This window comes from Lissotriton vulgaris, chromosome 7, assembly GCF_964263255.1.
Source record: "Lissotriton vulgaris chromosome 7, aLisVul1.2, whole genome shotgun sequence".
In the NCBI taxonomy this organism is placed as follows: domain Eukaryota; kingdom Metazoa; phylum Chordata; class Amphibia; order Caudata; family Salamandridae; genus Lissotriton; species Lissotriton vulgaris.
This window is the reverse complement of record NC_141695.1, coordinates 316,986,841-317,014,532: the sequence shown is the minus strand read 5'-3', so window position 1 is coordinate 317,014,532 and position 27,692 is coordinate 316,986,841. Positions and strand designations below refer to the sequence as shown.

The 27,692-nt window shown below is 46.6% G+C and overlaps 1 protein-coding gene across 2 annotated transcripts in view; it reads right to left on the bottom strand.

The window, feature by feature from the left end:
• LOC147701469 (cathepsin D-like) overlaps positions 1-27,692 on the bottom strand; it is a 269,811-nt gene that overhangs the window by 89,680 nt on the left and 152,439 nt on the right. For both annotated transcript variants that reach the window (XM_086930144.1, XM_086930145.1), the window contains exon 7: positions 3,017-3,161. In XM_086930144.1, the coding sequence (XP_086786270.1) occupies positions 3,017-3,161 (145 nt within the window). The remainder of the gene's footprint in view (positions 1-3,016; positions 3,162-27,692) is intronic.

The window sequence follows — 27,692 nt, the reverse complement described above, 5'->3', positions numbered from 1 at the left end:
ATATATATATATATATATATATATGTATATATATATATATATATATATATATATATATATATATATATATATATATACATACATATATATATATATATACTCTCTTGAACTCTTGAACTGAGCGATCTATTTGTCATATATATATATATGTATATATATATATATATATATATATATATATATATATATATATATATATATATATATATATATATATATATATTGCAACACATTCAACTATAAAGTCGAAGAAATGGCAAGCACACTGGAATCCGATTTAGGTAATTTTAATGCAAACCCCCCTTCCCCCCTGACAGACGCGTTTCGCTATTCCAGCTTCGTCAGTGTCAAAAATATATATATATATATATTCCTTTGCATCTTTGCATGATGGTAAAGTACCATCAATATCTACTTCTATACTTCTAACATCCTTCAAGAAACAATATGTGTTTGAATGGAAAGCAAACCAACAACACATGACATAGTGTGCTTGTCACTAAAACTGCACAGCTAACACTCTAGGACTCCCATATCCATCATTTCATCCAGGAATTTAACAAGATAATTAGCATTGACAAGAGTAGTGGCAAAGGCGGGCACCACTCACAACCAATGTACCCTGTAAACTGCAACTAACCAACACAAACTGAATTCTACATTGCAGCACCAAACATTCCACATTTGCACCTGCAACCTGACACCCTTCGCACATGACAAACATTCTGAAAGAAGACCATACCACAGACCTATTTGTGGACGCACAGAAAAAGAGGTAGCCACTATTCTTTTAGCAAATGAGGAAGTAGTTAAATCAAGATCAGACTCTCTATGTTTTGTCTGTCCCAAGCTAGATGTTGCTTGAAAACGTATAATAGGACCGGGGCAGCTTTTAAATCAGATTGTTGGCTGTCGGTATTCAACTGCTGTTTATGACTTGTCGTCTTTATCGCACTGTAGACTGGATGCATTTACTCCTTTTTGCTTTGGCAGTGTTTAATAACATGAAGGTTTGTTTGACTTGAGTTTTTAAGAACTTTGTACTGTAATTGCTAATACATTAATAATAATAAATCATTTTAAAAGTCTTTGCTGTTACTTTTACCATCTTTTCAACATTTCTCATTGAAAGTGCCTTGAGGAGGCTGTCTAGAGTTGTGATGAGACAACATAGCTTATTGCACCTAAAGGCTTTCCTGTTGCAGTTAAAGGGCACTGTTATGAGTCTGCCATAGGGGTATGCCCAGTGTGGCAGACCTCGTGAAAGGCTTTCCAAGCATTGTAGGTGTTGCATCAATAGTCCAGTTTCGAAAAATTGGGATGAAGTGTTGAAAAAGGTCAGTATGGATACTGTGTGAAATCTCCTTTGCCATCCGGTACACTTTTCGCAAGTGTCAGATCTATCCACATTACCCACAATCATTTCATATCCAGAATCTGTCCCAAAAAACTCTTCACCCAATGCCAAATTAATCTGAGGAGGAGTCTGATTCACTGGACCTTGGGGTCTCCAGCGAGCAGGATCCCACATCATTGAAAACATTGCAAAGAACTTGCTCAACCTGGGGTCGGCAGATCCCATGGATGTGTGATACCTATTCACTGGGTCTGTGTCAGTTCAGAAGATTAAATCATAAAATAAATATACATAAAAAGCTAACTTTGGAAATTTTAAAACACTATGTAAAAGCGAAGATATTTGAAACTGGAGGCTATAGATTAAGTTGGTATCCTCAGCTTGATGTGTGGGTGTAGCTTAAATAAATACATCTAACAGAATAGTAGGGATGATTGGTGGCCTCCATTGAAACACACACTGGCATGTGCTGACAAAAGGAAATCATGCATTTGAAGCAGAGAAGGAGAAAGTGAAATGCTTGACATATATAGCTCTTTCAGTATTTGTGTTCATTGTTTCCAGGTTCAAATCACAGACATTGCTAAGGCTGGGGCCTCTGGCTTTCAGTAATGGTTGAGCGGGGGTCAACAGAATTCAAAAAAGTTAAAAACGCTGCCCTACTCTATTAATCCCGCATCTTACTTCTCCATCATAACAATGTCATCTGGCCTGAACCCCTTTGATATTCCCCATTGCAAAGCCCTCTGTGGTCTGGTACTCACCAATTGTCCTCTTCTTGGCATGGCTGCACTCCTGACACTCTTGCACATCCTCCTTTTGGAAAGCAGTGCTCCTAACCCTTACTTATTTTCTTCCTTTTTGTGGCACATGCCTCAGGCACTGATACCCTGTTCCTATTCAGTGCAATGCCCACTAACGGGGAGTACCCTTCCCCTCTTTGCCGTGGCAGAATTCTGGCACATACACACTTTCCTCTTTGCCCAGGTAACTGATTTTGGGACTGACCTCCTTTTCTTCTCCATTGCAGATCCCTTTGGTACTAACCTCATTTCCATCTCAGGTGAAGTAGTGTAGCTCACTGGTTAGAGACGGCAGACCCGAGAGCAGAGGACGGCCCGGGACCAGGGTTCGATTCCCGACGCAGCAGGTTTCTGGACCAGGGTCAGCGGACTCGATAATTCTCTCGCCTCGGTGCCCACTCTGATCAGCGATCACACTCGGCAACTCTGGGCACTAGCTTGCCTCATCTTCACTAACGGCCTCCCCAGACCGCCGGGGATGCCTGGTCTCACCCTGGAGATACCCATTAAGGGACCATCTCTCAGGGAAGCCAGGAAGGGTTTCGCAGCGGTCGAAGCGCGGAGGTACCCCTTCGGGAGTGATTCCAGCGCTATATAAGCACACAATTAATTAATTAATTAATCTCCTTCAAGGCAGCACCTTATGGCACAGACTCTCTAGTTCCTTTATGCAGCTTCGACTCCCGTCTCTTTTCTTCTTTTTATTGGCCATGCCATATGGTACTAACTCCAACTTTAACCTACACACTGGCATTGTTTTTATGTGATACTCCTCCCAATCTTATGCCCTGATCTTTACCCCTTGGCCACCCGTTCCCATTTAATTCATGGTAAATTATTCTTTTCAAGCCTTTACCTCTCCATTGAAAAGCGGTGTTGCCTTGATAGCTTTGTGCAGGGCCTGGATCTCAGCGGTGGGTCCAGTGATGAGTGAAGTTCCGGTATCCAATATGAACTGGCAGCCACCTTTACATAGTGTGAGCTGGCTCCCGACTGCCACCCTGCAGAAATCAAAGGCATCAATCCATCAGACAATACTGAGCAGCACAGTCGATCAGAAGTATTAGTCCATGCCTTTGCTGCCTTGAATCCCCAACCACCTTGAAAATAACCCTCACTTATGGAGCATGAGTGTGTGCAAAGTACGTTGAGGAACAGCTCTGTGCAATGAGCACCTTAGTATGGGATGGTCTAGTAGCCCGCAGAAATGCATGACTCGCCTTAGTCACCACATTTATCTATCTGTTCTTAATTATTTGTACTGCTGCCACCAGCCCTACAGGTGGGCTGTCTGATACAAAAGGAGATCAGTGCCACCCACCATAGCTGGTTAAGACATACTCACTGGCTTTCAGGAGTCAGAAGAAACACTGAGGAACTTATTGAGTTGATGAACCATAAATGAATACTGTATAGATCAAAAAATGAGAAAATCATTGATAAACTAAGAAAAGTGACATAGAAGAAAGAAAAAAAGAATGCCATGATAAGTTACTTAACTAAAACTTCAAAAAGGACCCCTGGGGGACTTCGCCCAGAAACTGGTGAATGAGCCTTGTGAGGTTCATTAATTGATGCAAGAGGGCCAAAACTAACAGCTGATAGACTCTTTTACTAAGAGTACTAGAAATAACTTGGAACCTGACTGATAAACTGCCTTTTGCCGGTTGTAAAGTATTAGTACTCACATACTACAACATGCAGTTCACAAACCAAGGGCTGGAGACCTCTGCCTTCACCTCTATCTGTTCTATGCAGAGGTCTCATCTTCATGTGATGGAGAAATCGACTCACATAGGTTATGTAGTAAATGTGGGAGAAACAAAGGGGAGGTGCTGGAAAAATGGAAATGCTTACTACTAAATGGGAGGGGTTTAGGGTACGAAACACACATTGACAAAGGTGAACACAAATTGTAATTCAGAAAATACACTTCTAAAGTTACTACAACCCTAAAGGTGTCAAAACAGGTGTAAATGTTCTGCATGGTAGCCATGGAGTAAATCAGGCACTACATATGGCCAATTACTGGTACTGCAAAACATTCTCATAGAAATCAATGGAGGCAGGAGATTAAAAGAAAATTCCACAGGATCTAATGGTCAATTATTTAAATTAGTTCAACATTTAAATTTTTATGTTTATATATCCACACTCAAATCTAACTATTATTTTTTTCACTGAAAAAAACAAAGGTTAAAGTGAAGTTATAGTTAGGTGAATATTTTAGTGACAACGTATTGTTTTAAACTAAAAAAAACACTGAAATTCACCAACAGTTATCTCTAGTAACTATCACGCCCTAAGGTACCTATAACTCGCACCCCTGCCATGAACAGTCCTGTTATCAATTCTGGTATTTGAAATGTGGCAGTGATGTTATCAATTATGTAATAGAACATGTTGGGGTAATTTGCTGTGCATATAAAGTTATAGCTACTAGAGATAACTATAAGGTTTGAATCTCAGTGTTTTTTTGAGTTTAAAACATTACACTGTGATTGAAATTTTTACCTACCTATAATGTCACTTTAACTGTTGATTTTTTTTGTGAATTTCTGTTTTATTTTAATTTAAAGTAATATTGTATTACCATACGTAAAGCCAACCCACTGCTGTGCACGACCTTTGGCCATGAGGGGCGCTTGGCTGCATGGCCTGACCTTTGGCCAGGCTTTGTGTACAACCCCTCACAATCAGCCAACGCCCACCATTAACACTTACCCACTAACGTTAACAAAAATTTGATTTCACCAATAAATCAGATTTTGAAAATTAGGTAGGAAATAATTTTAAATGAATTTCCTAGCATTTTCGCAGACTGATATATAAGCATGGGCGGAAAATCCGTTACGCTCGCGGATTTTGCGGATTTTCGGGAAATCCGCAATCCGCGAGATTTGCGGATTTCCCGCAAAATCCGCAAATTCGCACGCAGCGGATTTTTTTGGCGGCGCGCGGCGTTGGTGATACAATTTTTGCGGCGCGCGGCGTTTATCATCGTTTGCCGAGTTGTTTTTTTTCGATAGTTTGCGAGTGCTGCGCCATTTTGGATCTTGCTGTGTGATCCCGCGGGAATTGGCGAGCGCGATTACGTCATCGCGGCTTGCCAGCGATAGTTTGTCAACGCGAGTACGGCGAGATCACGTCTCGCGGTACTTCGCAATTGCAAGATTTGAGATGCGGCGAGCGAAAATATAAATTTGCAATTCTGCACAAGAAATCCACCAGCAAGCAGCATAAACCTTCTAGAAATGATGATTTTTATGTGAATAACTCCTTAGTTTGACATTTGCCTGCACTTTTTTAGCGAGGAGTCCATTTTGGGGAGGGGGGCAGGGGGGTGGGAGGAAGGAAGTGCCCCATAGTCTTCAACTTCCTGTTCCTGTTCAGCAGGCTCCTCCCAGTGCTTTGTCCATCTCCTGGTCACTTTTCATTTGGATGTGGACCTGGAAGGATTACTTTTTGTGGATGCTGCTGGATCTTTGGATTTGAGGCCTTTTTGACTTTCTTTGGATCACTGTTGGATTAGAAATTTTACAAGTAAGTTTGTTTGGGGCATTACAGTTGCTGCAACTAAAATTTTGGGATTTTCGATTTTTGGGCTGTTTTGGGGCCTTTTGCCCAGGGGTACTCAGTGGTGGGTGGACTGATTCTTTCTGTGGGTTGTCTTGAACTTAAACATCATGGAGGCCATAGATGAATTGGGATTGTGCTGATTTTTCTGTGTTTTTCGATTATTTTTTTTTGTAAAATTTTGTGTTTTTCGATTTTTGACCTGTTGTTGGGGCCTTGACCAGGGGTAGTGAGTGGTGCATGGGCCTAGTCTTTCTGTGGGCTGTCTTGAATTTAAACATCATGGAGGGCATGGATGGAATGGGATTGTGCAGATTTTTCAGTGATTTTCGTTTTTTGGGCCTGTACTTGTGGCCTTTTCACCAGGGGTATTTGAGTCTAGCATGGGCCTAGTCTTTCTGTGGGCTGTCTTGAATTTAAACATCATGGAGGGCATGGATGGAATGGGATTGTGCTGATTTTGCAGTGTTTTTCGATTTTTGGGTGTGTTCATGGGGAGGGACATGCCATGTGGCTGGTGGCCATTTTGAGTGCAGCTACAGGCACTGGCCATGTGCTGGCAGGCAAGTGGCCATTTTGAATGCAGGCTTTGTTGTTAGGCCTCCAACCATTTTGCCTACTTTTCAACCTTTATTTATGCCCAGGGGTAGTGAGTCTTGCATGGGCCTAGTCTTTCTGTGGGTTGTCTTGAATTTAAACATCATGGAGGCCATGGATGGAATGGGATTGTGCAGATTTTTCAGTGATTTTCGTTTTTTGGGCCTGTACTTGTGGCCTTTTCACCAGGGGTATTTGAGTCTAGCATGGGCCTAGTCTTTCTGTGGGCTGTCTTGAACTTAAACATCATGGAGGCCATGGATGGAATGGGATTGTGCTGATTTTGCAGTGTTTTTCGATTTTTGGGGGTGTTCATGGGGAGGGACATGCCATGTGGCTGGTGGCCATTTTGAGTGCAGCTACAGGCACTGGCCATGTGCTGGCAGGCAAGTGGCCATTTTGAATGCAGGCTTTGTTGTTAGGCCTCCAACCATTTTGCCTACTTTTCAACCTTTATTTATGCCCAGGGGTAGTGAGTCTTGCATGGGCCTAGTCTTTCTGTGGGTTGTCTTGAATTTAAACATCATGGAGGCCATGGATTGAATGGGATTGTGCTGATTTTGCAGTGTTTTTCGATTTTTGGGGGTGTTCATGGGGAGGGACATGCCATGTGGCTGGTGGCCATTTTGAGTGCAGCTACAGGCACTGGCCATGTGCTGGCAGGCAAGTGGCCATTTTGAATGCAGGCTTTGTTGTTAGGCCTCCAACCATTTTGCCTACTTTTCAACCTTTATTTATGCCCAGGGGTAGTGAGTCTTGCATGGGCCTAGTATTTCTGTGGGTTGTCTTGAATTTAAACATCATGGAGGCCATGGATTGAATGGGATTGTGCTGATTTTGCAGTGTTTTTCGATTTTTGGGGGTGTTCATGGGGAGGGACATGCCATGTGGCTGGTGGCCATTTTGAGTGCAGCTACAGGCACTGGCCATGTGCTGGCAGGCAAGTGGCCATTTTAAATGCAGGCTTTGTTGTTAGGCCTCCAACCATTTTGCCTACTTTTCAACCTTTATTTATGCCCAGGGGTAGTGAGTCTTGCATGGGCCTAGTCTTTCTGTGGGTTGTCTTGAATTTAAACATCATGGAGGCCATGGATGGAATGGGATTGTGCAGATTTTTCAGTGATTTTCGTTTTTTGGGCCTGTACTTGTGGCCTTTTCACCAGGGGTATTTGAGTCTAGCATGGGCCTAGTCTTTCTGTGGGCTGTCTTGAATTTAAACATCATGGAGGCCATGGATGGAATGGGATTGTGCTGATTTTGCAGTGTTTTTCGATTTTTGGGGGTGTTCATGGGGAGGGACATGCCATGTGGCTGGTGGCCATTTTGAGTGCAGCTACAGGCACTGGCCATGTGCTGGCAGGCAAGTGGCCATTTTGAATGCAGGCTTTGTTGTTAGGCCTCCAACCATTTTGCCTACTTTTCAACCTTTATTTATGCCCAGGGGTAGTGAGTCTTGCATGGGCCTAGTATTTCTGTGGGTTGTCTTGAATTTAAACATCATGGAGGCCATGGATTGAATGGGATTGTGCTGATTTTGCAGTGTTTTTCGATTTTTGGGGGTGTTCATGGGGAGGGACATGCCATGTGGCTGGTGGCCATTTTGAGTGCAGCTACAGGCACTGGCCATGTGCTGGCAGGCAAGTGGCCATTTTAAATGCAGGCTTTGTTGTTAGGCCTCCAACCATTTTGCCTACTTTTCAACCTTTATTTATGCCCAGGGGTAGTGAGTCTTGCATGGGCCTAGTCTTTCTGTGGGTTGTCTTGAATTTAAACATTATGGAGGGCATGGATGGATTGGGATTGTGCTGATTTTGCAGTGTTTTTCGATTTTTTGGTGCTCTATAACTGAACTGATGTTCCTCTGTCTTCCATTTTTTTTAGGTGCACAAGACTCAAGAGAACCACCAGTGCCTGGAAGAAGTCCTGCAGCGGTGTGTGTGTGCAGCATAACGTCAAGCGACGTCACGTCTGGCCTCAGACAACTCTACAATTCGTGCAACTGCGGCCTGCTGTCTGACCTGCTCTGAAGAAGATGGCCCCGCCCCCAAAGAAAGTTCTCCGTAGCTCCTCTAGCAAGAAAGTTGCTAGTAAGGAGCAGAAGAAGCAAGTTACCAAGGAGGCTGGTGTGCCACCCGCCACTTTTTTTGGGAGCAAAAAAAAAAGTACGCCTGCAGCAGCAGGATCTGCTGGGGACCAAGCTGGGAGCAGCACCCCTGCTCCATTGGGTTCAGTGCCTCCACCACCACGCCAACTTAAGTCAAAGCCCTTGAGTGCTTCAGAGGCAGTCAGTGTACTTCTCCAATCACCATCGACCAGTGATGTTGGCTCATCGCAAGAAAGTAGCAGCAATGTCCCTGAATCAACACAGGTTGTTGTAACTCATCTGACAAGTGTTGAACAACCACAGCCGCAACAACAACACCATGTGCAAGTACACGCCCAAGTACATGTGGAAGGAGAGGCAGCAAAAGGAGATGCGCAAGCAAAGGTGCATGGAGGTTCACAAGTGCCCACAATAGTTGTTCCTCCCGAAGTAGGGGCACATTTGGAAATCGACAATGAAGCCGAGGTATCATTGGAAGCCACTCCTCCTGATGATCATTCATTGTCTTCCACATCCCTAGCAAGGAAAAGATCAAGGGGGGTGTCTACATCTTCTTCAAGCCCACCTCCTTCTGATGCAAGTGATCCGTCTTGGGAACCACAACTGCGGTCTGACAGTGAGGCACACCATGATCTGACACCGGTACCTAAGCGTAAAAGGAAGGTCGTCCAAAAACTCAAACCTATGGAGTGTGATGAGGCTCAACAAGAAGTGACAGATACTGCTGGTGATGAAGCCTCTCACGATGACGACGAGCCAGTCATCACAAAGGTCACTGCAGCCCCACCGGGCATGCAGCAAAGAGACATTTTGACCCTATCCCGAGAAGCTGCTGAGCGTGATGATGATGTCGGCGAGGAGGCAATGGAAATGGAATCATTAGATTTGGAGTTAAGTAGTACACCAAAACCTACCGCTTCCATATTTCTTCCTCGCAAGAAGGTACCCACCTCGTCCTCGACCTCAATTCGTGGTGGTGAAAGTGCAAAACGTACTGAAGTTCGGCAATCCACATCCTCCACTTCATCTGGCATTAGCAGCAGGACCACCACCACCAGTATCGCCGCCTCCTCCGCCCCCCGAAGACATTTCAAGTCTCCAGTTTGGGACTTCTTTAGTGTTTGCCCAAAAAATGAAAACGTAGCCATTTGTAGCATTTGTAAGCTTCGAGTTAGTCGTGGTAAGTTGGGTTCCAACTATGGTACCGGAGGCCAGAGAGGTCATCTTAGGAGAACGCACGATGTCCAATGGTTTGCGCACCTACACACGATCAAGGAAGCCGCAATTGCACGCAATGAAAACGTTGTTTTTTCATCTGGTGATGACGAGGAGGTAGAAGACGATTCAAACACTTCACTTACACCCAGTTCCCCTGTCAGCAGCACACCCCATGGGAGCCACACTAAGAGTGTGGGAGAGAGTGAGACATCAATGCGGAAAAGTTCATCAGCGAGCGTAACTGGGTCGAAGAGATCATCATCATCCCGTAAATCCTTGGTCCAGGGCAACATTAAAAAGATGTTGTTTACAGAAGCGCAATATGAACGCAACCACCCAATGACCCGTCTGTATAACACTAAGCTGGCTAAAATGCTAGCTATGGACCTTCTCCCTTTTTCTTTTGTAGAAGGGGTTGGTTTTCTAGAATTAGTGACAGCGCTCTGCCCTAAATGGAAGGTTCCTAGCCGGTTCTATTTTGCACGAGTTGCGGTTCCAGCACTACATGAAGATGTTCTGAAGGTGATTGGGGCAGCTTTGCAGAAGAGTGCTGTTCACACTATACATCTGACAACAGACATGTGGACCAGTGGCGCAGGCGCTGATTACATGTGCATCACTGCACACTGGGTCTCTTTTTCAGGGGCTAAAGCAAAGCTAAACTCAGGTGTTGACACTAACATTGTTTTTAAAGGTGCTCGGAAACATGCAACACTAGCCATGTTTGGTTTGGAGAAACGTCACACAGCAGAAAACATTTTGGATGTCTTTAACACAAAGGTCCTTAACTGTCTGTCCCCACTAAAACGCAAGGTTGGTTATGTTTCCACGGACAATGGCTCCAATATAGTTAAGGCCATGAGGGACGGTTACTATTTCAGAGTGCCGTGTTTGGCGCACTGTATAAACCTGGTTGTCCAAAAATTCTTGGGTAATAAAGGCAGTGCAGCGTACGGTGTATTGGACACCTGCCGAAAAATGTGCAAGCATTTCAGCCATTCTTTTAAGGCCCGGAAGCAGCTGAGGAGCCTGCTATATCAACATCAAATGCCAGTGAAAGCACTCATCCAGGAGGTGGTAACACGTTGGAACTCAACCTTCTACATGCTTGAGCGTCTGTATGAGCAGTATACGGAACTCGATCAATATTTCCTTAAAGAGGGTGCAGAGGAGCTGAGGATGGGTGGGCCGCAATGGAACATAGTTGAAAGCCTGACACGCATGCTTCGTCCTTTTGAGTTCTTCGCGCGTGCAGTCAGCAAGGAGGACTCTAATTTGGGAAAAGCTATCCCATTTTTGTACATGCTGGAGGACCAACTGAAGGAGGTGTGTTCTGTGTTTAGAAAAGATAAAAACCAAGACTCTTTGCTTCTGGCCGAGCAATTATTAGAGCTCCTACAAGGTGATGAACGTCTTAAAAAGATCCACTCAGAACAGCATTACATTTGTGCTACTATTCTGGATCCACGCTACAAAAAGGCGCTGGCAGGCCAAGCATTCTTTCCTTTTGATGATGAACATGTTCTAAAGTACAAACGTTGGCTAGCCTTGTCAGCCAAGAAGTTTGAAACAGAACGGCTGGAAATTGAAGGAAATGGCAGTACATCAGCAGGCCATCCCCAGTCAAAACAATCCACTTCTGCACCTGTGGCTGTGGCACAAGTGACCTCTCAGCCGTTAAAGACACCGGCAACCGGATCATCTGCACGAAAGACAACAGAAACATTGGAGGCTGAAGAGGATTGGCTAGCTCTGCGTGGGTTTGGTTCTCAAAAGGTCAGAGGCACAGCAAGAGCTAAGCAAAGTGGAGGAACCTTGGACGAGGACCTTGAGTCGATGGTGAAGGACTATCTGAATGACTCAACAGAGGTCTATGTTAATTCTGACCCATTGGCGTATTGGCATGGGAAAAAAGAATTGTGGCCACAGCTCACCAACCTGGCTTTAAACTACTTGTCTTGCCCACTCGCAAGCGTGTCTTCTGAACGGGTTTTCAGTGCGGCTGGTGGGATTGTAACTCCCAAACGGAGCCGCCTCTCGCCCAAAAATGTGGAGAGGTTAACAATGATCAAGATGAATCAGCACCTCATACCACCAGATTTCAGAGTACGAGAGAGCGTGCCGGATGAAGAGGAGGTGGCCAGCAACATAGATGAGGGAATTTCTACTCTGTCAGGTGACACTGAGCTCTCCCTGTCTGAATTTGCAGAGTATGATGACGAAGCCTTATTCTTATTCCTGGACCGTGATACCGACTTCGAGCCCTGAAAATGAGACAACGAATCAATAACTTTCTTTTTCATCCTTATTCACTTTTATTCCTGTGTGTCTGTCTTTCTTTGTTGTGCACAGTTAATATAATTCAAACTTTAATCAGATAATCACAAAAACAAGCCCATCAGCAGAACTGTCTTCACTTGTTTGCTAATTTATTTGAAGGTGCCGCAGTCTGCATTCCTCAGGTTCACAAGTTCAGAAGAACATGCTCCTCTATCCTCCTCCTCCAGACTCCTATTTCCATCAAAGCAGAGGGCTGGTTTACGCCCAATGAAGAAAGACTCAGCACTTGTGGGGGTGTTGTTCTACCTCTTTGCAGGTGAGTTGACGGGTCTGGGGCCATTGCTGGGAAGCACTAAAAGTGGTTTGGACCAAATCCGAGGCGGAAAATTTTTTGTGTTTTTGATGACTTGCTTGCCTTTGAGGTGCTCTTAGGGGGGGTTCCGTCTGTTTGTGGGTGAGTTTCGTGGTCTGGGAGCATTGCTGGGACACTCTAATCTTGATTGCATTTGCTTTTCAGGAAATCCGTCGTGCCAACCCCGACTTATGGCCTAGCTACGCAGCGCGTTTGGACCGAAGGCCCAGAAATATTGCAAGTATGAGATTTTGCTTTTGGCCTGTTTGGGGGTGTTATGCTTCTTGGCGGGTGGGTTGCCGGGTCTTGGGGCATTCCTGGGAAGGTCTAATACCGGGTAGAAGTGGTTGGGACAAAATCCAGGCCGATTTTTTTTTGTGGCTATTTCTGACATTTTGCTCTATGTAGCGTTTTCGGGGGTCCTGTTTGGGGGGCTTCCTGGTGTTTGTGGGTGAGTTTCGTGGTCTGGGAGCACTGCTGGGACACTCTAATCTTGATTGCATTTGCTTTTCAGGAAATCCGTCGTGGCAACCCCGACTTATGGCCTAGCTATGCAGTGCGTTTGGACCGAAGGCCCAGAAATATTGCAAGTATGAGATTTTGCTTTTGGCCTGTTTGGGGGTGTTATGCTTCTTGGCGGGTGGGTTGACGGGTCTTGGGGCATTCCTGGGAAGGTCTAATACCGGGTAGAAGTGGTTGGGACAAAATCCAGGCCGATATTTTTTTTTGCTATTTCTGACATTTTGCTCTATGTAGCGTTTTCGGGGGTCCTGTTTGGGGGGCTTCCTGGTGTTTGTGGGTGAGTTTCGTGGTCTGGGAGCACTGCTGGGACACTCTAATCTTGATTGCATTTGCTTTTCAGGAAATCCGTCGTGGCAACCCCGACTTATGGCCTAGCTACGCAGTGCGTTTGGACCGAAGGCCCAGAAATATTGCAAGTATGAGATTTTGCTTTTGGCCTGTTTGGGGGTGTTATGCTTCTTGGCGGGTGGGTTGACGGGTCTTGGGGCATTCCTGGGAAGGTCTAATACCGGGTAGAAGTGGTTGGGACAAAATCCAGGCCGATTTTTTTTTGGCTATTTCTGACATTTTGCTCTATGTAGCGTTTTCGGGGGCCTGTTTGGGGGTCTTCCTGGTGTTTGTGGGTGAGTTTCGTGGTCTGGGAGCACTGCTGGCTATATATACTTTACTTTGCAAGAGGTTTGAAGCAAATCCATGGTGGCAGAGGGGACTTAGGGCCTAGCTGCAGAGCGCGCGCGGAGTGATTTGGGAAATTTGTGAAAAATTGACTAGGTCCCCATTTTTGTACTTTTGCTCTTTGGCTGTTTGGGGGTCTTCTACTCGTTTTCTCCTGGGTTGACGGCTCTGGGGCCATTGCTGGGAAGCTCTAATACCGGATAAAAGTGTTTTGAACCAAATCCCAGGCGGAATTTTTTTTGTGTTTTTGATGACTTGCTTGCCTTTGAGGTGCTCTTAGGGGGGGTTCCGTCTGTTTGTGGGTGAGTTTCGTGGTCTGGGAGCACTGCTGGGACACTCTAATCTTGATTGCATTTGCTTTTCAGGAAATCCGTCGTGCCAACCCCGACTTATGGCCTAGCTACGCAGCGCGTTTGGACCGAAGGCCCAGAAATATTGCAAGTATGAGATTTTGCTTTTGGCCTGTTTGGGGGTGTTATGCTTCTTGGCGGGTGGGTTGACGGGTCTTGGGGCATTCCTGGGAAGGTCTAATACCGGGTAGAAGTGGTTGGGACAAAATCCAGGCCGATTTTTTTTTGGCTATTTCTGACATTTTGCTCTATGTAGCGTTTTCGGGGGCCTGTTTGGGGGGCTTCCTGGTGTTTGTGGGTGAGTTTCGTGGTCTGGGAGCACTGCTGGCTATATATACTTTACTTTGCAAGAGGTTTGAAGCAAATCCATGGTGGCAGAGGGGACTTAGGGCCTAGCTGCAGAGCGCGCGCGGAGTGATTTGGGAAATTTGTGAAAAATTGACTAGGTCCCCATTTTTGTACTTTTGCTCTTTGGCTGTTTGGGGGTCTTCTACTCGTTTTCTCCTGGGTTGACGGCTCTGGGGCCATTGCTGGGAAGCTCTAATACCGGATAAAAGTGTTTTGGACCAAATCCCAGGCGGAATTTTTTTTGTGTTTTTGATGACTTGCTTGCCTTTGAGGTGCTCTTAGGGGGGGTTCCGTCTGTTTGCGGGTGAGTTTCGTGGTCTGGGAGCACTGCTGGGACACTCTAATCTTGATTGCATTTGCTTTTCAGGAAATCCGTCGTGCCAACCCCGACTTATGGCCTAGCTACGCAGCGCGTTTGGACCGAAGGCCCAGAAATATTGCAAGTATGAGATTTTGCTTTTGGCCTGTTTGGGGGTGTTACGCTTCTTGGCGGGTGGGTTGCCGGGTCTTGGGGCATTCCTGGGAAGGTCTAATACCGGGTAGAAGTGGTTGGGACAAAATCCGCGCGGAAAAGCCTTTAGTTTTGGCACTTTTTGTAACTTAGGGTTCGTTAGGGTTAGCCCTAGCAGCAGGATTGCATGTGTTTCGGGGTGTTCTAGATTTTTCCAACTGAGTTCTGGGGTCTTAGAGCACTCGTGAGAATGTGTAATTTTGGTTGCAAGTCATTTGAAGAAAATCCATGGTGGGAAAGGGGGGATTTGGCATAGTTAAAGAAAGCCTTTGCCACTATTCTTAACTTAGGGTTCGTTAGGGTTAGCAGTATTTCTATTGCATGTGTTTGAGTGGGGGGGATTTCGAGTCTTGGAGCGATGCTGGCTATGGCTACTTTTGCTTGGTTGCTTGCAAGTGGTTTGAATGCAATCCACGGTGGGTAATGGGTAATTAGGAAGGGGGTACTTCGGCCTACTTTTACTTTCAAAGTAAGTTTTGTCACCAGTTTTCTGCTAGGCCTCGTTTTTTGAGATTTGATTGGGGGTCTTCTACATTTTTGCGACTGGCTTTAGTAAGGGTCTGGGTGGGAGCACTGCTAGGAAGATCTAATTTTGTTCTAAAACACAGTTTACAGTACACCTAGCTTGAGGGGCAAGATCCGCTACATTAATTTGCCCATACTTATTTATCCTTCAAAAGGTGACTCAGAGTACGCACTTTCAAAAATATTGTACTGTCTACTAGGAAAAACAAATTGTGACTTTTTGCACTCCACAGCCTACATACCTTATATTTATTTATCAGTGGTGTTGTAATATTATATCACTTCCTGTTTTTCGTTGAATAATTACAGGCCGGGTTTCAGTCTCTGCAATGGGGAAAAAAGGATGGAGTCAGGCTTCACAGTAGCGAGCCACAATTCAGCATCAGGCAGGCAGTGGACAGGGTGTCTTCTGGTGACCAACATCGATGGACGAAGCGTCGGCTGCAATGGAGGAGTGCCGCTAATAGGAGGATTTTTTTTCTGCAGGCAACTTACTTACCACTTCCAACAGGACCACTACAACCACATAGATACAGTATCCCTTGCCTTTTTCTCTGACTGTGACTGCATTTCTTGGCTCTCTCTCGGCTTCTACATTGATCCCTTAACACATCACTTAGTCCACTCCACTATCACATCTGCACCACACATAGTCATTTGTAAGTGCTCCTACGTAATTCGCAAGTCGCAGCACGCCCCAGGCCGTAGAGGACTGGGATGGCCCCAATGATGAAGCATGTCACCAAGGGGCAACCCTGGTGAGTGAGGGGACACCTAGAAAAAAAGCAATTTCTCCTTTTCTATCTACTATACCTTCCAGACCAACCCCACTGAGTGTTGTTGTGAATGGATTTATAGTGACCAGCAAGGCTCTCGTGTATCTGGCTACAGAGACCTTATGTTGAATATCGTTATCAATAATTTACACATAGGCCCTTTACTGTTGCATTCTTTCTTCCACAGTTGTCGAATGTACTACTTACTTTTCACTGACATGCATGCAGTAGTGCATGCACTTTCAAAGATTGATGGATAGGTTTGTACCCAAAGAATTGTTTATGTTCAATTGTTTGTCTATGCTGTGCTTTTTTTTACAGGGTGTCTTCTGGTGACCAACATCGATGGACGAAGCGTCGGCTGCAATGGAGGAGTGCCGCTAATAGGAGGATTTTTTTTCTGCAGGCAACTTACTTACCACTTCCAACAGGACCACTACAACCACATAGATACAGTATCCCTTGCCTTTTTCTCTGACTGTGACTGCATTTCTTGGCTCTCTCTCGGCTTCTACATTGATCCCTTAACACATCACTTAGTCCACTCCACTATCACATCTGCACCACACATAGTCATTTGTAAGTGCTCCTACGTAATTCGCAAGTCGCAGCACGCCCCAGGCCGTAGAGGACTGGGATGGCCCCAATGATGAAGCATGTCACCAAGGGGCAACCCTGGTGAGTGAGGGGACACCTAGAAAAAAAGCAATTTCTCCTTTTCTATCTACTATACCTTCCAGACCAACCCCACTGAGTGTTGTTGTGAATGGATTTATAGTGACCAGCAAGGCTCTCGTGTATCTGGCTACAGAGACCTTATGTTGAATATCGTTATCAATAATTTACACATAGGCCCTTTACTGTTGCATTCTTTCTTCCACAGTTGTCGAATGTACTACTTACTTTTCACTGACATGCATGCAGTAGTGCATGCACTTTCAAAGATTGATGGATAGGTTTGTACCCAAAGAATTGTTTATGTTCAATTGTTTGTCTATGCTGTGCTTTTTTTTACAGGGTGTCTTCTGGTGACCAACATCGATGGACGAAGCGTCGGCTGCAATGGAGGAGTGCCGCTAATAGGAGGATTTTTTTTCTGCAGGCAACTTACTTACCACTTCCAACAGGACCACTACAACCACATAGATACAGTATCCCTTGCCTTTTTCTCTGACTGTGACTGCATTTCTTGGCTCTCTCTAGGCTTCTAAATTGATCCCTTAACACATCACTTAGTCCACTCCACTATCACATCTGCACCACACATAGTCATTTGTAAGTGCTCCTACGTAATTCGCAAGTCGCAGCACGCCCCAGGCCGTAGAGGACTGGGATGGAACCAATGATGAAGCATGTCACCAAGGGGCAACCCTGGTGAGTGAGGGGACACCTAGAAAAAAAGCAATTTCTCCTTTTCTATCTACTATACCTTCTGTCAGGTTACGCAGCCCCTAAGCGCCTACCGTACTATGAAACTACATTTCCCATGAGTAGGCGGGAGACTTGCAGGAAGTTTATCTGGGGAACAGACGCGCTTCCTGTTGCGCGTTATTCTGGTTTCTGTTCTGCACCGGCATGAGAGCGGACGCTCTGCATGCTTTTCTATCGTGTCTCCTGTGGACTACACCTTCCCGCCCCCCCCCCCCCGAAGGCTCAGTGGGGAGCGCTTCCGTGTTCTGTCCTTGGCGGTAGATGGACTTCACGCGTCTTCAGGTAAAGCCGCTCTAAACTCTTCGGCCGCCCGTGCGGTCAGCTGATTACTGCCTGAACGGATTGTTAAGGGAGGTTCTGTGACTGTTTTCTAACAGAATTCTACCTTTGATGAATTCCTGTTTGGTTGAATTGTGTGTGGCGGAGCACAGTGGCGGTCTATACCACGTGTTAGCGTTCACATCGGGGATCGTTTTTGTACTATTAAAACGGAGCGCGGTAGTAAGGACAACTACGCGTCTCCGTTGTATAACTGTGTATTTCAAAGGACCTCCATAACTGGGCATGTAGTGAGGTAACTACAGGCTACCCCAGTTCTCTTTGTGTAGTGCACCGTGGGGTGTGTTGTTGGCAGAATTCAGTGGTGGTCGCAACTACGTTTTTCTGTTTGACCTTCACCAAAGATTCTCTACTGGGTCATTACTTAGAGAGCGCAGTGTTGTAGTTCTTGCTTCCTACACACTACCGTTTCCCTCTTCCTTTTTGTTGGACCATACATCTTTGCTTTGACTATTTGGAACCCCCTTTGTACATTGAGTCCTCTACCAAGTTTGTGGTATGTTGTGAGTAGTGGGTTTGATGTCTTAGTATAACGCGAGTGTGTTTGGTGCGACAGGAGTGTGTTCGTTAACTATATGTTTATGTGTTTCTTAGGCCTTCCTCACAGATTGTGGCAGAAGGGCTATAGTATTTCCTATCCAAGGTCATGTTTTCTTGGTGCTCAGGTACTTGTCTACTTCCTTGGTTATTTAGTGAGACTATATGAGAGTACCCTTGTATGTTAGGACAGCACTTCACTGATGCCTGTCTTGTCTTCTGTTACAGGTATCCTTTCCCTGCTGACCCTACCTTTACCCATCCCACATTTTTTATTTTAGTTTGTTATTTTTCTCCCCCGCCTAATGGCTCGAACACCCTGTGTTTACACTTCTGGGTGTTGGTGACATTTGGAGGTGGAACCATATTTGCATCGACTGGATCACGGGGAGTAAACCTGACACCTTCCAGACCAACCCCATTGAGTGTTGTTGTGAATGGATTTATAGTGACCAGCAAGGCTCTCGGGTATCTGGCTACAGAGACCTTATGTTGAATATCGTTATCAATAATTCCACACAGGCCCTGTACTGTCGCATTCTTTCTTTCCACAGTTGTCGAATGTACTACTTACTTTTCACTGACATGCATGCAGTAGTGCATGCACTTTCAAAGATTGATGGATAGGTTTGTACCCAAAGATTTGTTTATGTTCACAATAGTTTGTCTATGCTGTGCTATTTTTTCTTGTCTCCCAAAACCTTTCCCAAAAACCCCCGTACCCATTCATTTTTCAAACCCTAACCCTCTTCCCCCGGGCTGTGTGGTTTTGATTGATGTGTGACTAAATTATTATTACAGCAATAAATCCACACACTTGCTGGGTGGGGAGGATAAGGTGATAGCAACAGGCTGGTGAAGAAATCCGAGGATATATTCTTACTCTGCTTGACAAAGAACCATTGCTAATGTGAAAGAACTTCAACCGAATTAGTAGTTATACTTTACCATTTGTTAGGCTACAATGTGGCACTGCTCTACTGTACTTCTGTCACCTGCTATATTCTCAGTTGTACCGTTGAATTGCTCAGGAGGACAAACCAGATTTCATTTTCTTTTTTTTCATAGGCATGCAACTGCCACTGTGTCACACCACTAGTACCACCGCTATGAGGAAATTTTATCCGACCAAGATTGCCAACGTTATTCGGTGTTTCCCGTGGAGCCAGCCCTGGGTCTAGCCCTACTTTCAAACACAAATTACAGGTAAGATAAGCGTTTGGTGGTTTGGGGGTATAATGGAGTATTAGTACGAGAGACGAGAGACTGAAGGTAGTACTACTAAAGTCCTAGGACTCTTGGATTCACTTCACTTAGTCTGTGAGAGGCACTTAGTGTTGAAAACATTTGGGCATTTACACTTAAAGGAAGAAAATGGAACTAAACTTTCAGGAAAACAGTCAACGTTAAACCCCCACCCACCAGGCAAGCAGTAAAAAACAGGTATGCTCAGATAAAGTTTGAAAAAGTATATTTATATCCCTAACAAAATAATCTCCCGCAAGACCCTCCCTAACCCCAACGATTGTCCTTCAAAAGTCCCCAAAAACCCAACTCCCAATTCCCACCCCCCAAAAGTCTCTAAAAAAGGGGCAAGGGACACTATGGGTGGATGCTGTTAACTTTTTGGGCCAGGGCATCATGCTCCTCGCGGAGCAAGGCGAGCTCCTGCTGAAGGCGGGACACCATCAGGGTAGTGCGGCGCAGGCGTGCCTTCACTGCCTTGCAGGTGCAATGCCTGTGAGAGGCAGCTGTTGGCCTTGCTGCTCGGCGGTGGCGTTTGCCTTTGGCAGCCCGGCTCAGTCTGGGTGGACCACTGTGCTGGGTGGCAGCCCGTGGGGCCACGGAGGCCGATGCAGACGACGTTGTTGTAGTTGTCGACTGCACACTTTCCACGTCCTCCAGGGCCACCAGCCGCCGATATTCCGCAACAGTGGCCTCGATCCTCCGTTGCCGGGCCGCTCTAGCCAGCTCGTTCCTCCTTGTTCGTTTGGAAGGAGAACCTATATGAAGAAAGAAAGACATAGTCTGTAGCCAATGCTCTTTAAGATTAACTCAATCATTCAGCAGAAATTTGTGTTGCAGTACAACTAGCAACTTGCAAGCGCATTACATAACTATTGAGGCCAGTATCTATCTAACCTCACACTTCTTCATCCTTGCTCTAACATTAGTGGGAGTTTAAGGAACAAATTCTACGAGCACTGTGGACTTCCATTGGAGTCGACTATGAAAGTACACCAGTCTTATTCTTCTTCTTATCTCTTGTTTTGGAAAATTGGTACGTTATTTTCTGCAAGCCGGCATAATGCCAGCGCAGTAAACTTGCACCCGAGAAAAAGAGACGCACGCCATGAGGAGTGACCTAGACTTGCGTTGCCGTTGCGTTACTGTACCCGTCCAGTACATGCAGGTGGTGAAGCTCTTACTTTTCTATTACGGGTGGCACTGAGAATACTCTGTTACAACTCAAGGGCTACTGCTTAATTAATTTAACTTTCACCCTACAGTGGAAATGAGTACTAGAAATGGAAAATTGAAGAAGATAAATAATCTGATTATCTATCACTTCACATGGGATGTTTTTGCTTATATATGGGATGACTTTAGGTGCTTTGCTTTTTATTGAGTGACCACTGATACATCCACACATGAATGACTGAGTACTACTAAACTTATTAAGAGAGGTAGGGAGTGGCCACCATAATAACCGGATCTATGCAGTGCTTGCAATACAAACTACTGCTACTATTTATGGTAGTATTTGGACAAAATTAAAAGTTCTTTTCCTTGCCTTTCCTACACTGGAACGGACGTGCGGGTGCAGTGTTACATGCTCTTCAAAGTTACACTTAGTTCATCCACTGACCGTCTACTCTCTCTAGATCATGGGTACTCACAAACTTTCTCTCAGGGGCTACATTTACAGTGTAGTTTGGGGCCGAGGGCCGCACTGGTGGGGGCGGAGTCAGAGGGGGCGGGGCTAAAGCAAAACGATAACTTGTGACCATGAGGTTGCACACCGGTCCCTGCAGCAGATGCCCTCATCCACTGAGCCACCAGACCCAGCATTTACATACATCTCTCTCCCTCCTGCTCTCCCTCCTGCCCTCCCTCCATCTCTCTCTCCCTCCTGCCCTCCCTCTCCCTCCCCCTCTGTCATCTCACTGTGTGTGTGTCTATCTGTGTCAGCCTTCAGCCCGGGTTGAGACCGCTTCCTCAACGCGCACACACAGACAACAACACCAAAGTACTTAACAGGTCTTTAAAAGACCATTAACATATTATTGAGGCTTTGTTTGTTTTAGCGCCCCTGCTTCTCCACCCTGACAATCACTGCTTGCCCGGCCCCACAGAGCAGAGGCTTTGTTCTATTTCACCTCTTTGTGGCCTTGCATCTCCACTCTGCTCTGTGGGGGCCGGGGGAGCAGTGATTGTCAGAGTGGAGATGCAGGGGCGCTAACAGGTGAAATACAAAAAAGCCTCTGCTCTGTGGGGGCCGGGGGAGCAGTGATTGTCTGCAAGGTCTGCGCACCGCCAAGGAAGGCTTGCCGGGCCACCACCGGCCCGCGGGCCGTACTAGGAGTACCCCTGCTCTAGATACACATATGCTATCTAAGAGTCAGATAGTAGCATGATCCAGGTATATGGACACATACAGTTTCTGTGTCACCCACCCAGGCTGTTGTCCTTCCACCCATCATTGCTTCATCATTCACCCAGCCATGCATCTCATATTCTTGCCTTCCCAGCTAGTCTTCAATCTCAATAAGTAAGGAATATATAAGAGCTTACCTCTGGCCGCCACCACCACCGTCTCAACTCTCACAGCCGCCGCCGCCGCCTCCTCCCCTGAAGAATCGCCCTCCGCCTCCGTGTCGAGCACCACCACCTCCACACTGGCCCCGCCACCAGATGTTCCACCTACAAAGTACATTTAAGAATGTTAGAATAAAGCACTCACTAGTCACTAGTATTTGGTCTAGGAATGAAGACATGTGAAAACAATGTAATTTGTGACTGTCTACGTTAAAGTTAAAAAAAATGTCCCTTTTTCCAGGGAAGGTTGTCTTGCTGCACTTTTTGGCACAACTGATGAAGGCTGTTTTTTTAACACGCACCATTTTTCTCCACACAGACAGAAGATGGACTTCTAACAACAAGATCAAGTTGAAACCAGGTGAGAGCTCGGCTCGACCACAAGAAATGTCTTCAATTAATCGTCAGCACTAACCACTTTTCCATTATCAGTTAAACGTTTAGTTTTATTATGACTTCATTTTAATAAATGTGTTTACTTTTAATAAAGCTTTTAAACTTAAATACAATCTGTGTTTTTTGGTCCAGACTAGAGTGACTGAGCGAAAGGTTTTGCAATTTTTGCAAGCATGAGTCCAGATAGAACACTTCAAAAGACATTATGGACAATCCCAGAGGACTGCACTAAGTTGATAGAGCTATTGCTGACTAGAATCATGGGAGTTTCGCCAACCGTGCAATCTTAGTTAGCTACACAGACAGACTAATAAGAATAATCTAGTAATACCACAGGGAGTCATAGTAGAGGCAGGATAAGAATTTAGATACAGTCTACAAGAAGAGCAAAGACAATTTTGAAAAAAGTCAAATGAGGAACGCTAGGAAAAATAGGTACTAGTCTAAAATGAAAACTTACTGGGGCCAGCAGAGGAGCCCTCGCCTGCCCGATCCTGGCCCTGTTGAACAGCATCCGCCGCCTGCTGCTCCTGTGTCCTCCTCTCGCCCCTGGGGGGAGCTGACGTACAACATGAAAGAAAGAACAGAAAACATGGATGATTGTTGCTTGTCAATGTCAACCAAATCAAACATTTCAAAAGAACAATAATGCAAATGCTACTTACCAGTATGCATCTGTTCTTGGCATGTAGGGCTGCTGACATTCATATCTTTGCATAGTCCGCCACCTAGTGTTGGGTCCGGATGATTGCACATTGTTGTCCTGGAAGAGTCTTCGAAGTATCACGAGATAGGTGGCTCCTCCCCTGGACTACAGTGCGCATGGGCATCGCCTCCATCCCCAGATTGTTTTTAGCCATTGGCAGAGATGGAGTGAAGAAGTGAGTGATGACCATGCTATGAGCATATGTGTGTATATGAATACATACTGCAGCTGCTACAGGCGCCGGGGAGGAGGGTGGGCGATATGAATGTCAGCAGCCCTACATGCCAAGAACAGATGCATACTGGTAAGTAGCATTTGCAGTTCGAGGCATGTGGGCTGCTGAATTCATATCTTTGCATAGAATACATAGCAGTCCCTCCATTAGCGGCGGCCGCCCGTGCCAGCTGCAGCAGTCTGAAAAAGCGTTTTTAGAACAGCCTGACCAACAGCTGCCTGCTGTTTGGAATGCACGTCTACACAGTAGTGCTTAGTGAAAGTATGTGTGGTAGACCATGTGGCTGCTCTACAGATGTCTTCTAAGGGAATGTTACCTAAGAAAGCCATAGAGGCCCCCAACTTCCTAGTGGAGTGGGCCCTCGGTGGGATAGTGAGAGTGCGCTTAGCTTTAGCGTAACAGATCTGAATGCACTTTACTATCCATCTAGCAATCCCCGCTTTGGAGATTGCATTTCCCTTGTGTTGTGTGGCAAAAGCAACAAAAAGTTGTTTGGTTTTGCGGAAATCTTTTGTCCTGTCCACATAGTACATCAAGGCCCTTTTCACATCAAGAGTGTGGAGCATACGCTCCGCCAGCGTCTCTGGGTTTTGGAAAAACACCGGCAATTCAATTGTTTGGTTCATGTGAAACTGTGAGACCACTTTGGGTAAGAATTTAGGGTTAGTGCGGAGCACCACCCTGTTAGCATGTACTTGGAAGAAAGGTTCTTGGATGGTGAGCGCCTGCAGCTCGCTAACCCTCCGTAGCGATGTAATTGCTACTAAGAACGCAACCTTCCAAGTTAAAAACTGCAGCTCACAAGAGTGTAGTGGCTCAAAGGGAGGACCCATCAGCCTTGTAAGAACCACATTGAGGTTCCATTCCGGGGCTGGTGGAGTCCTTGGTGGAATGACTCTCTTGAGTCCTTCCAGAAAAGCCTTGATAGCAGGGACCTTAAAGAGTGACAGGTGCTGCCTATTCTGGAGGTATGCTGCCATAGCCGACAGGTGAATGCGGATGGAAGAGTAAGCTAGATTACAACGATACAGGTGAAAGAGGTAACATATGATGTTTTGAATGGAGGCGTCTAGCGGGTCAATGCTGTGCTCCACGCAGTAGACGACAAACCTCTTCCATTTAGCCGCATAACAAGCTCTAGTAGTGGGCTTCCTTGCCTCCCGAATGATGTCCATGCAATCGGGCGGAAGATTGAGGTAGCCAAACTCTAGGACTTCAGGAGCCAGATCGCCAGGTTGAGCTGTTGCGGATCTGGGTGCTGAATGTCGCCATGGCTCTGCGTCAGAAGGCTGGGAGTGAGATGAAGCCTTTGATGCGGTACCACGGAGAGTTCCAGAAACGTGGTGTACCATGGTTGGCGAGCCCACGTTGGAGCAACCAGGATGAGCGTCATCGAGTGTTGCCTGAGCTTGCGTGCCACCAGCGGTATCAGAGGTGCTGGGGGAAAAGCGTACGCAAATCTGCCTGACCAGTTCATCCACATCGCATTGCCCTGTGATTGGGGGTGTGGGAATCTGGCGGCGAAGCTTTGGCATTTTGCGTTCTCCTTTGTGGCGAACAGGTCTATCTCTGGATGACCCCACCTTTGGAAGTACGGTTGGAGTACTGATGGATGTATCTCCCACTCGTGCATCTGATGGCTGTGCCTGCTGAGCAGATCCGCCATTTGATTGTCCTTGCCCGGGAGATGTTCTGCCATGAGGAAGATGTTCCTCTGAATGGCCCACTTCCACATGCTCTGAGCCAGATGAGACAGCTGTGGAGAGTGTGTACCCCCCTGCTTCTGGATGTAGTACATGGCCGTCATGTTGTCCGTCCGGATCAACACAACCTTGTTGCACAGATGTACTTTGAATGCCTTTAAGGCCATGAAGATTGCCATCAGTTCCAACACATTGATGTGCATCTTCCTTTGCTGAAGTGTCCATAGTCCCTGCACAGTGTATGGAGTACATGCGCTCCCCATCCCTGGAGAGAGGCGTCCGTCGTCAGGATGATCTGTGGGACAGGCTCTTGGAATGGTCGGCCCTTGCAAAGGTTTTGTGGATTCCACCAATGCAGAGAGTTGTACGCCCGACCGCTCACCAACACTAGGTCTGTCAGTTGCCCATGAGCCTGAGTCCACTGACGTGCTAGGCACTCCTGAAGCGGACGCATGTGTAGTCTCGCGTGCGGGACAATGGAGATGCAGGAGGCCATCATGCCTATCAACTGCATGAACACTTTCGCTGGAAGCGAGTGTTGGGGTCTGAATCGTTGGATCAGTGCCTGGATACTGGCGATTCTCACTGAACTCGGCTGCGCAGTGGCTGCCAGAGTGTCGATTGTCGCGCCCAGATACTGTCGCACGTGGGCGGGCTGGAGATGGGACTTTGGGTAGTTCAGAGAGAATCCCAGATCGTGCAGGAGGTGAATGGTGCGTGACACGTGGTCTACGCACTGGTGTTCCGTCTTTGCCTGAATAAGCCAGTCGTCTAGGTATGGAAAGACATGGACGTGCTGGCGACGGAGATGCGCCGCCACAGTCGCTAGGCATTTCGTAAATACTCTCGGTGCCGTGGTGACCCCGAACGGCAGGACTCTGAACTGGTAATGCTGGTTTAAGATCGTGAACCTGAGATACTTTCTGTGGGAAGGATGCAGGGGAATATGGAAATAGGCATCCTTTAGATCCAGCGTTGCTAGGAAGTCCCCCTGCTGAAGCAGGGGAAGCACCTGCGGCAGTGTGAGCATATGGAAGTGCTCCGAGTTGATGTACCAGTTCAGGGGCCTGAGGTCCAGGATCGGCCTGAGTGATCCGTCCTTTTTGGGGATCAGAAAATACAGGGAGTAAACCCCTGTTCCCCGTTCTTGCAATGGAACGAGCTCTATCGCCCCTTTTTGCAGCATGACCAGTACTTCTTGCTGCAACAAGGTCAAGTGCTTGTCGGACATAGCACGGTTTCTTGGCGGTATGTCCGGTGGAATGGACGTAAGTTCTAGACAGTAGCCGTACTGGATAAGAGACCTCACCCACCTGTCCGTGGTGATGGACCTCCACGCCGGCAGGAACTGCTGGAGTCTCCCCCCGACAGGTGTTGTGTGATCGGGGGGAAGTGACAAGACGTCACTGCTTGTTGGAGGCGGTGGACCTGGAGGCATTGTTTCCACGTCCCCTGCCTTTGATATTATTGCCTCTGTAGCCACCCCTGCCCTTGTTGTTGTTATACGAGGACTGGGTGTTACCCTTGTAGTATTGCGTGGACTGGGAAGCCTGGCCCCTCGAGGTGCCTCTTGAATTGGAGCGCCGAAAGGAATGACCCCGAAACTGCTGGCTTTGTAAGGCCCCCATAGACTTAGCAGTTTCGGTATCTTTTTTCATCTTTTCTAGGGAGGCATCCACCTCAGGGCCGAACAGATGGTCAGGATTCACTGTTTGACCCAGTATTGTTGTTTGTATGTCGGGTTTGAACCCCGAAATCCGAAGCCAGGCATGGCGTCTAAGTAACACGCTTGTATTGATAGCCCTGGAGGCAGTGTCTGCCACGTCTAAGGCACATTTAATGGATGCATTTGTAATGAGTTTACCCTCCTGAATGAGCATCTCCCCCGCCTCCTTGTATTGGTCAGGCAAGTGTTGCAGGATGGCCTCTAATGTGTCATAATGGGCTCTATCATAACGTGCAAGCAGTGCTTGAGTGTTAGAGATCCTCCAGATGTTCGCTGCCTGTGCAGCAATGCGTTTGCCTGATGCCTCAAAGACCTTGGACTCTTTGTCCGGGGGAGGAGCATCACCAGTAGTCTGTGAATTCGCCCTCTTTCGAGCGTTGGACACCACCAGGGAGTCCAATGGTAAGTGTCCCTTAATATACGTGGGATCCGAGGGCGCCGCTTTATATTTTCTGTCGATGCGAGGATTGACCACCCGCGCCCGGGTGGGCTCCTTGAATACCTCCTGGGCATGCTTCAGCACCCCTTTAAGCATCGGTAGAGTCTTGACTTGTTTTTCGGCTACTGAGAAGGTGTCGACTAAGAAGTCCGCATCCACGGGGTCCGAGTGCAGTTCGACGTCGTGGTTCGCTGCAGCCCTCTCTATTAGGGCATTGAAGGCCGCCGAGTCCTCTGTCGGGGACGTCTTTGCGGCGAAAAGTTGAGTGTCCTGACCCGACTGCGGGTCGTCAGCGTCGCCTCCCGCTGTCCAGGGCACCTGCTCCTCGTCCGGATCCGAGTACGCAGGGTAGGTGTACTCGTCCTCG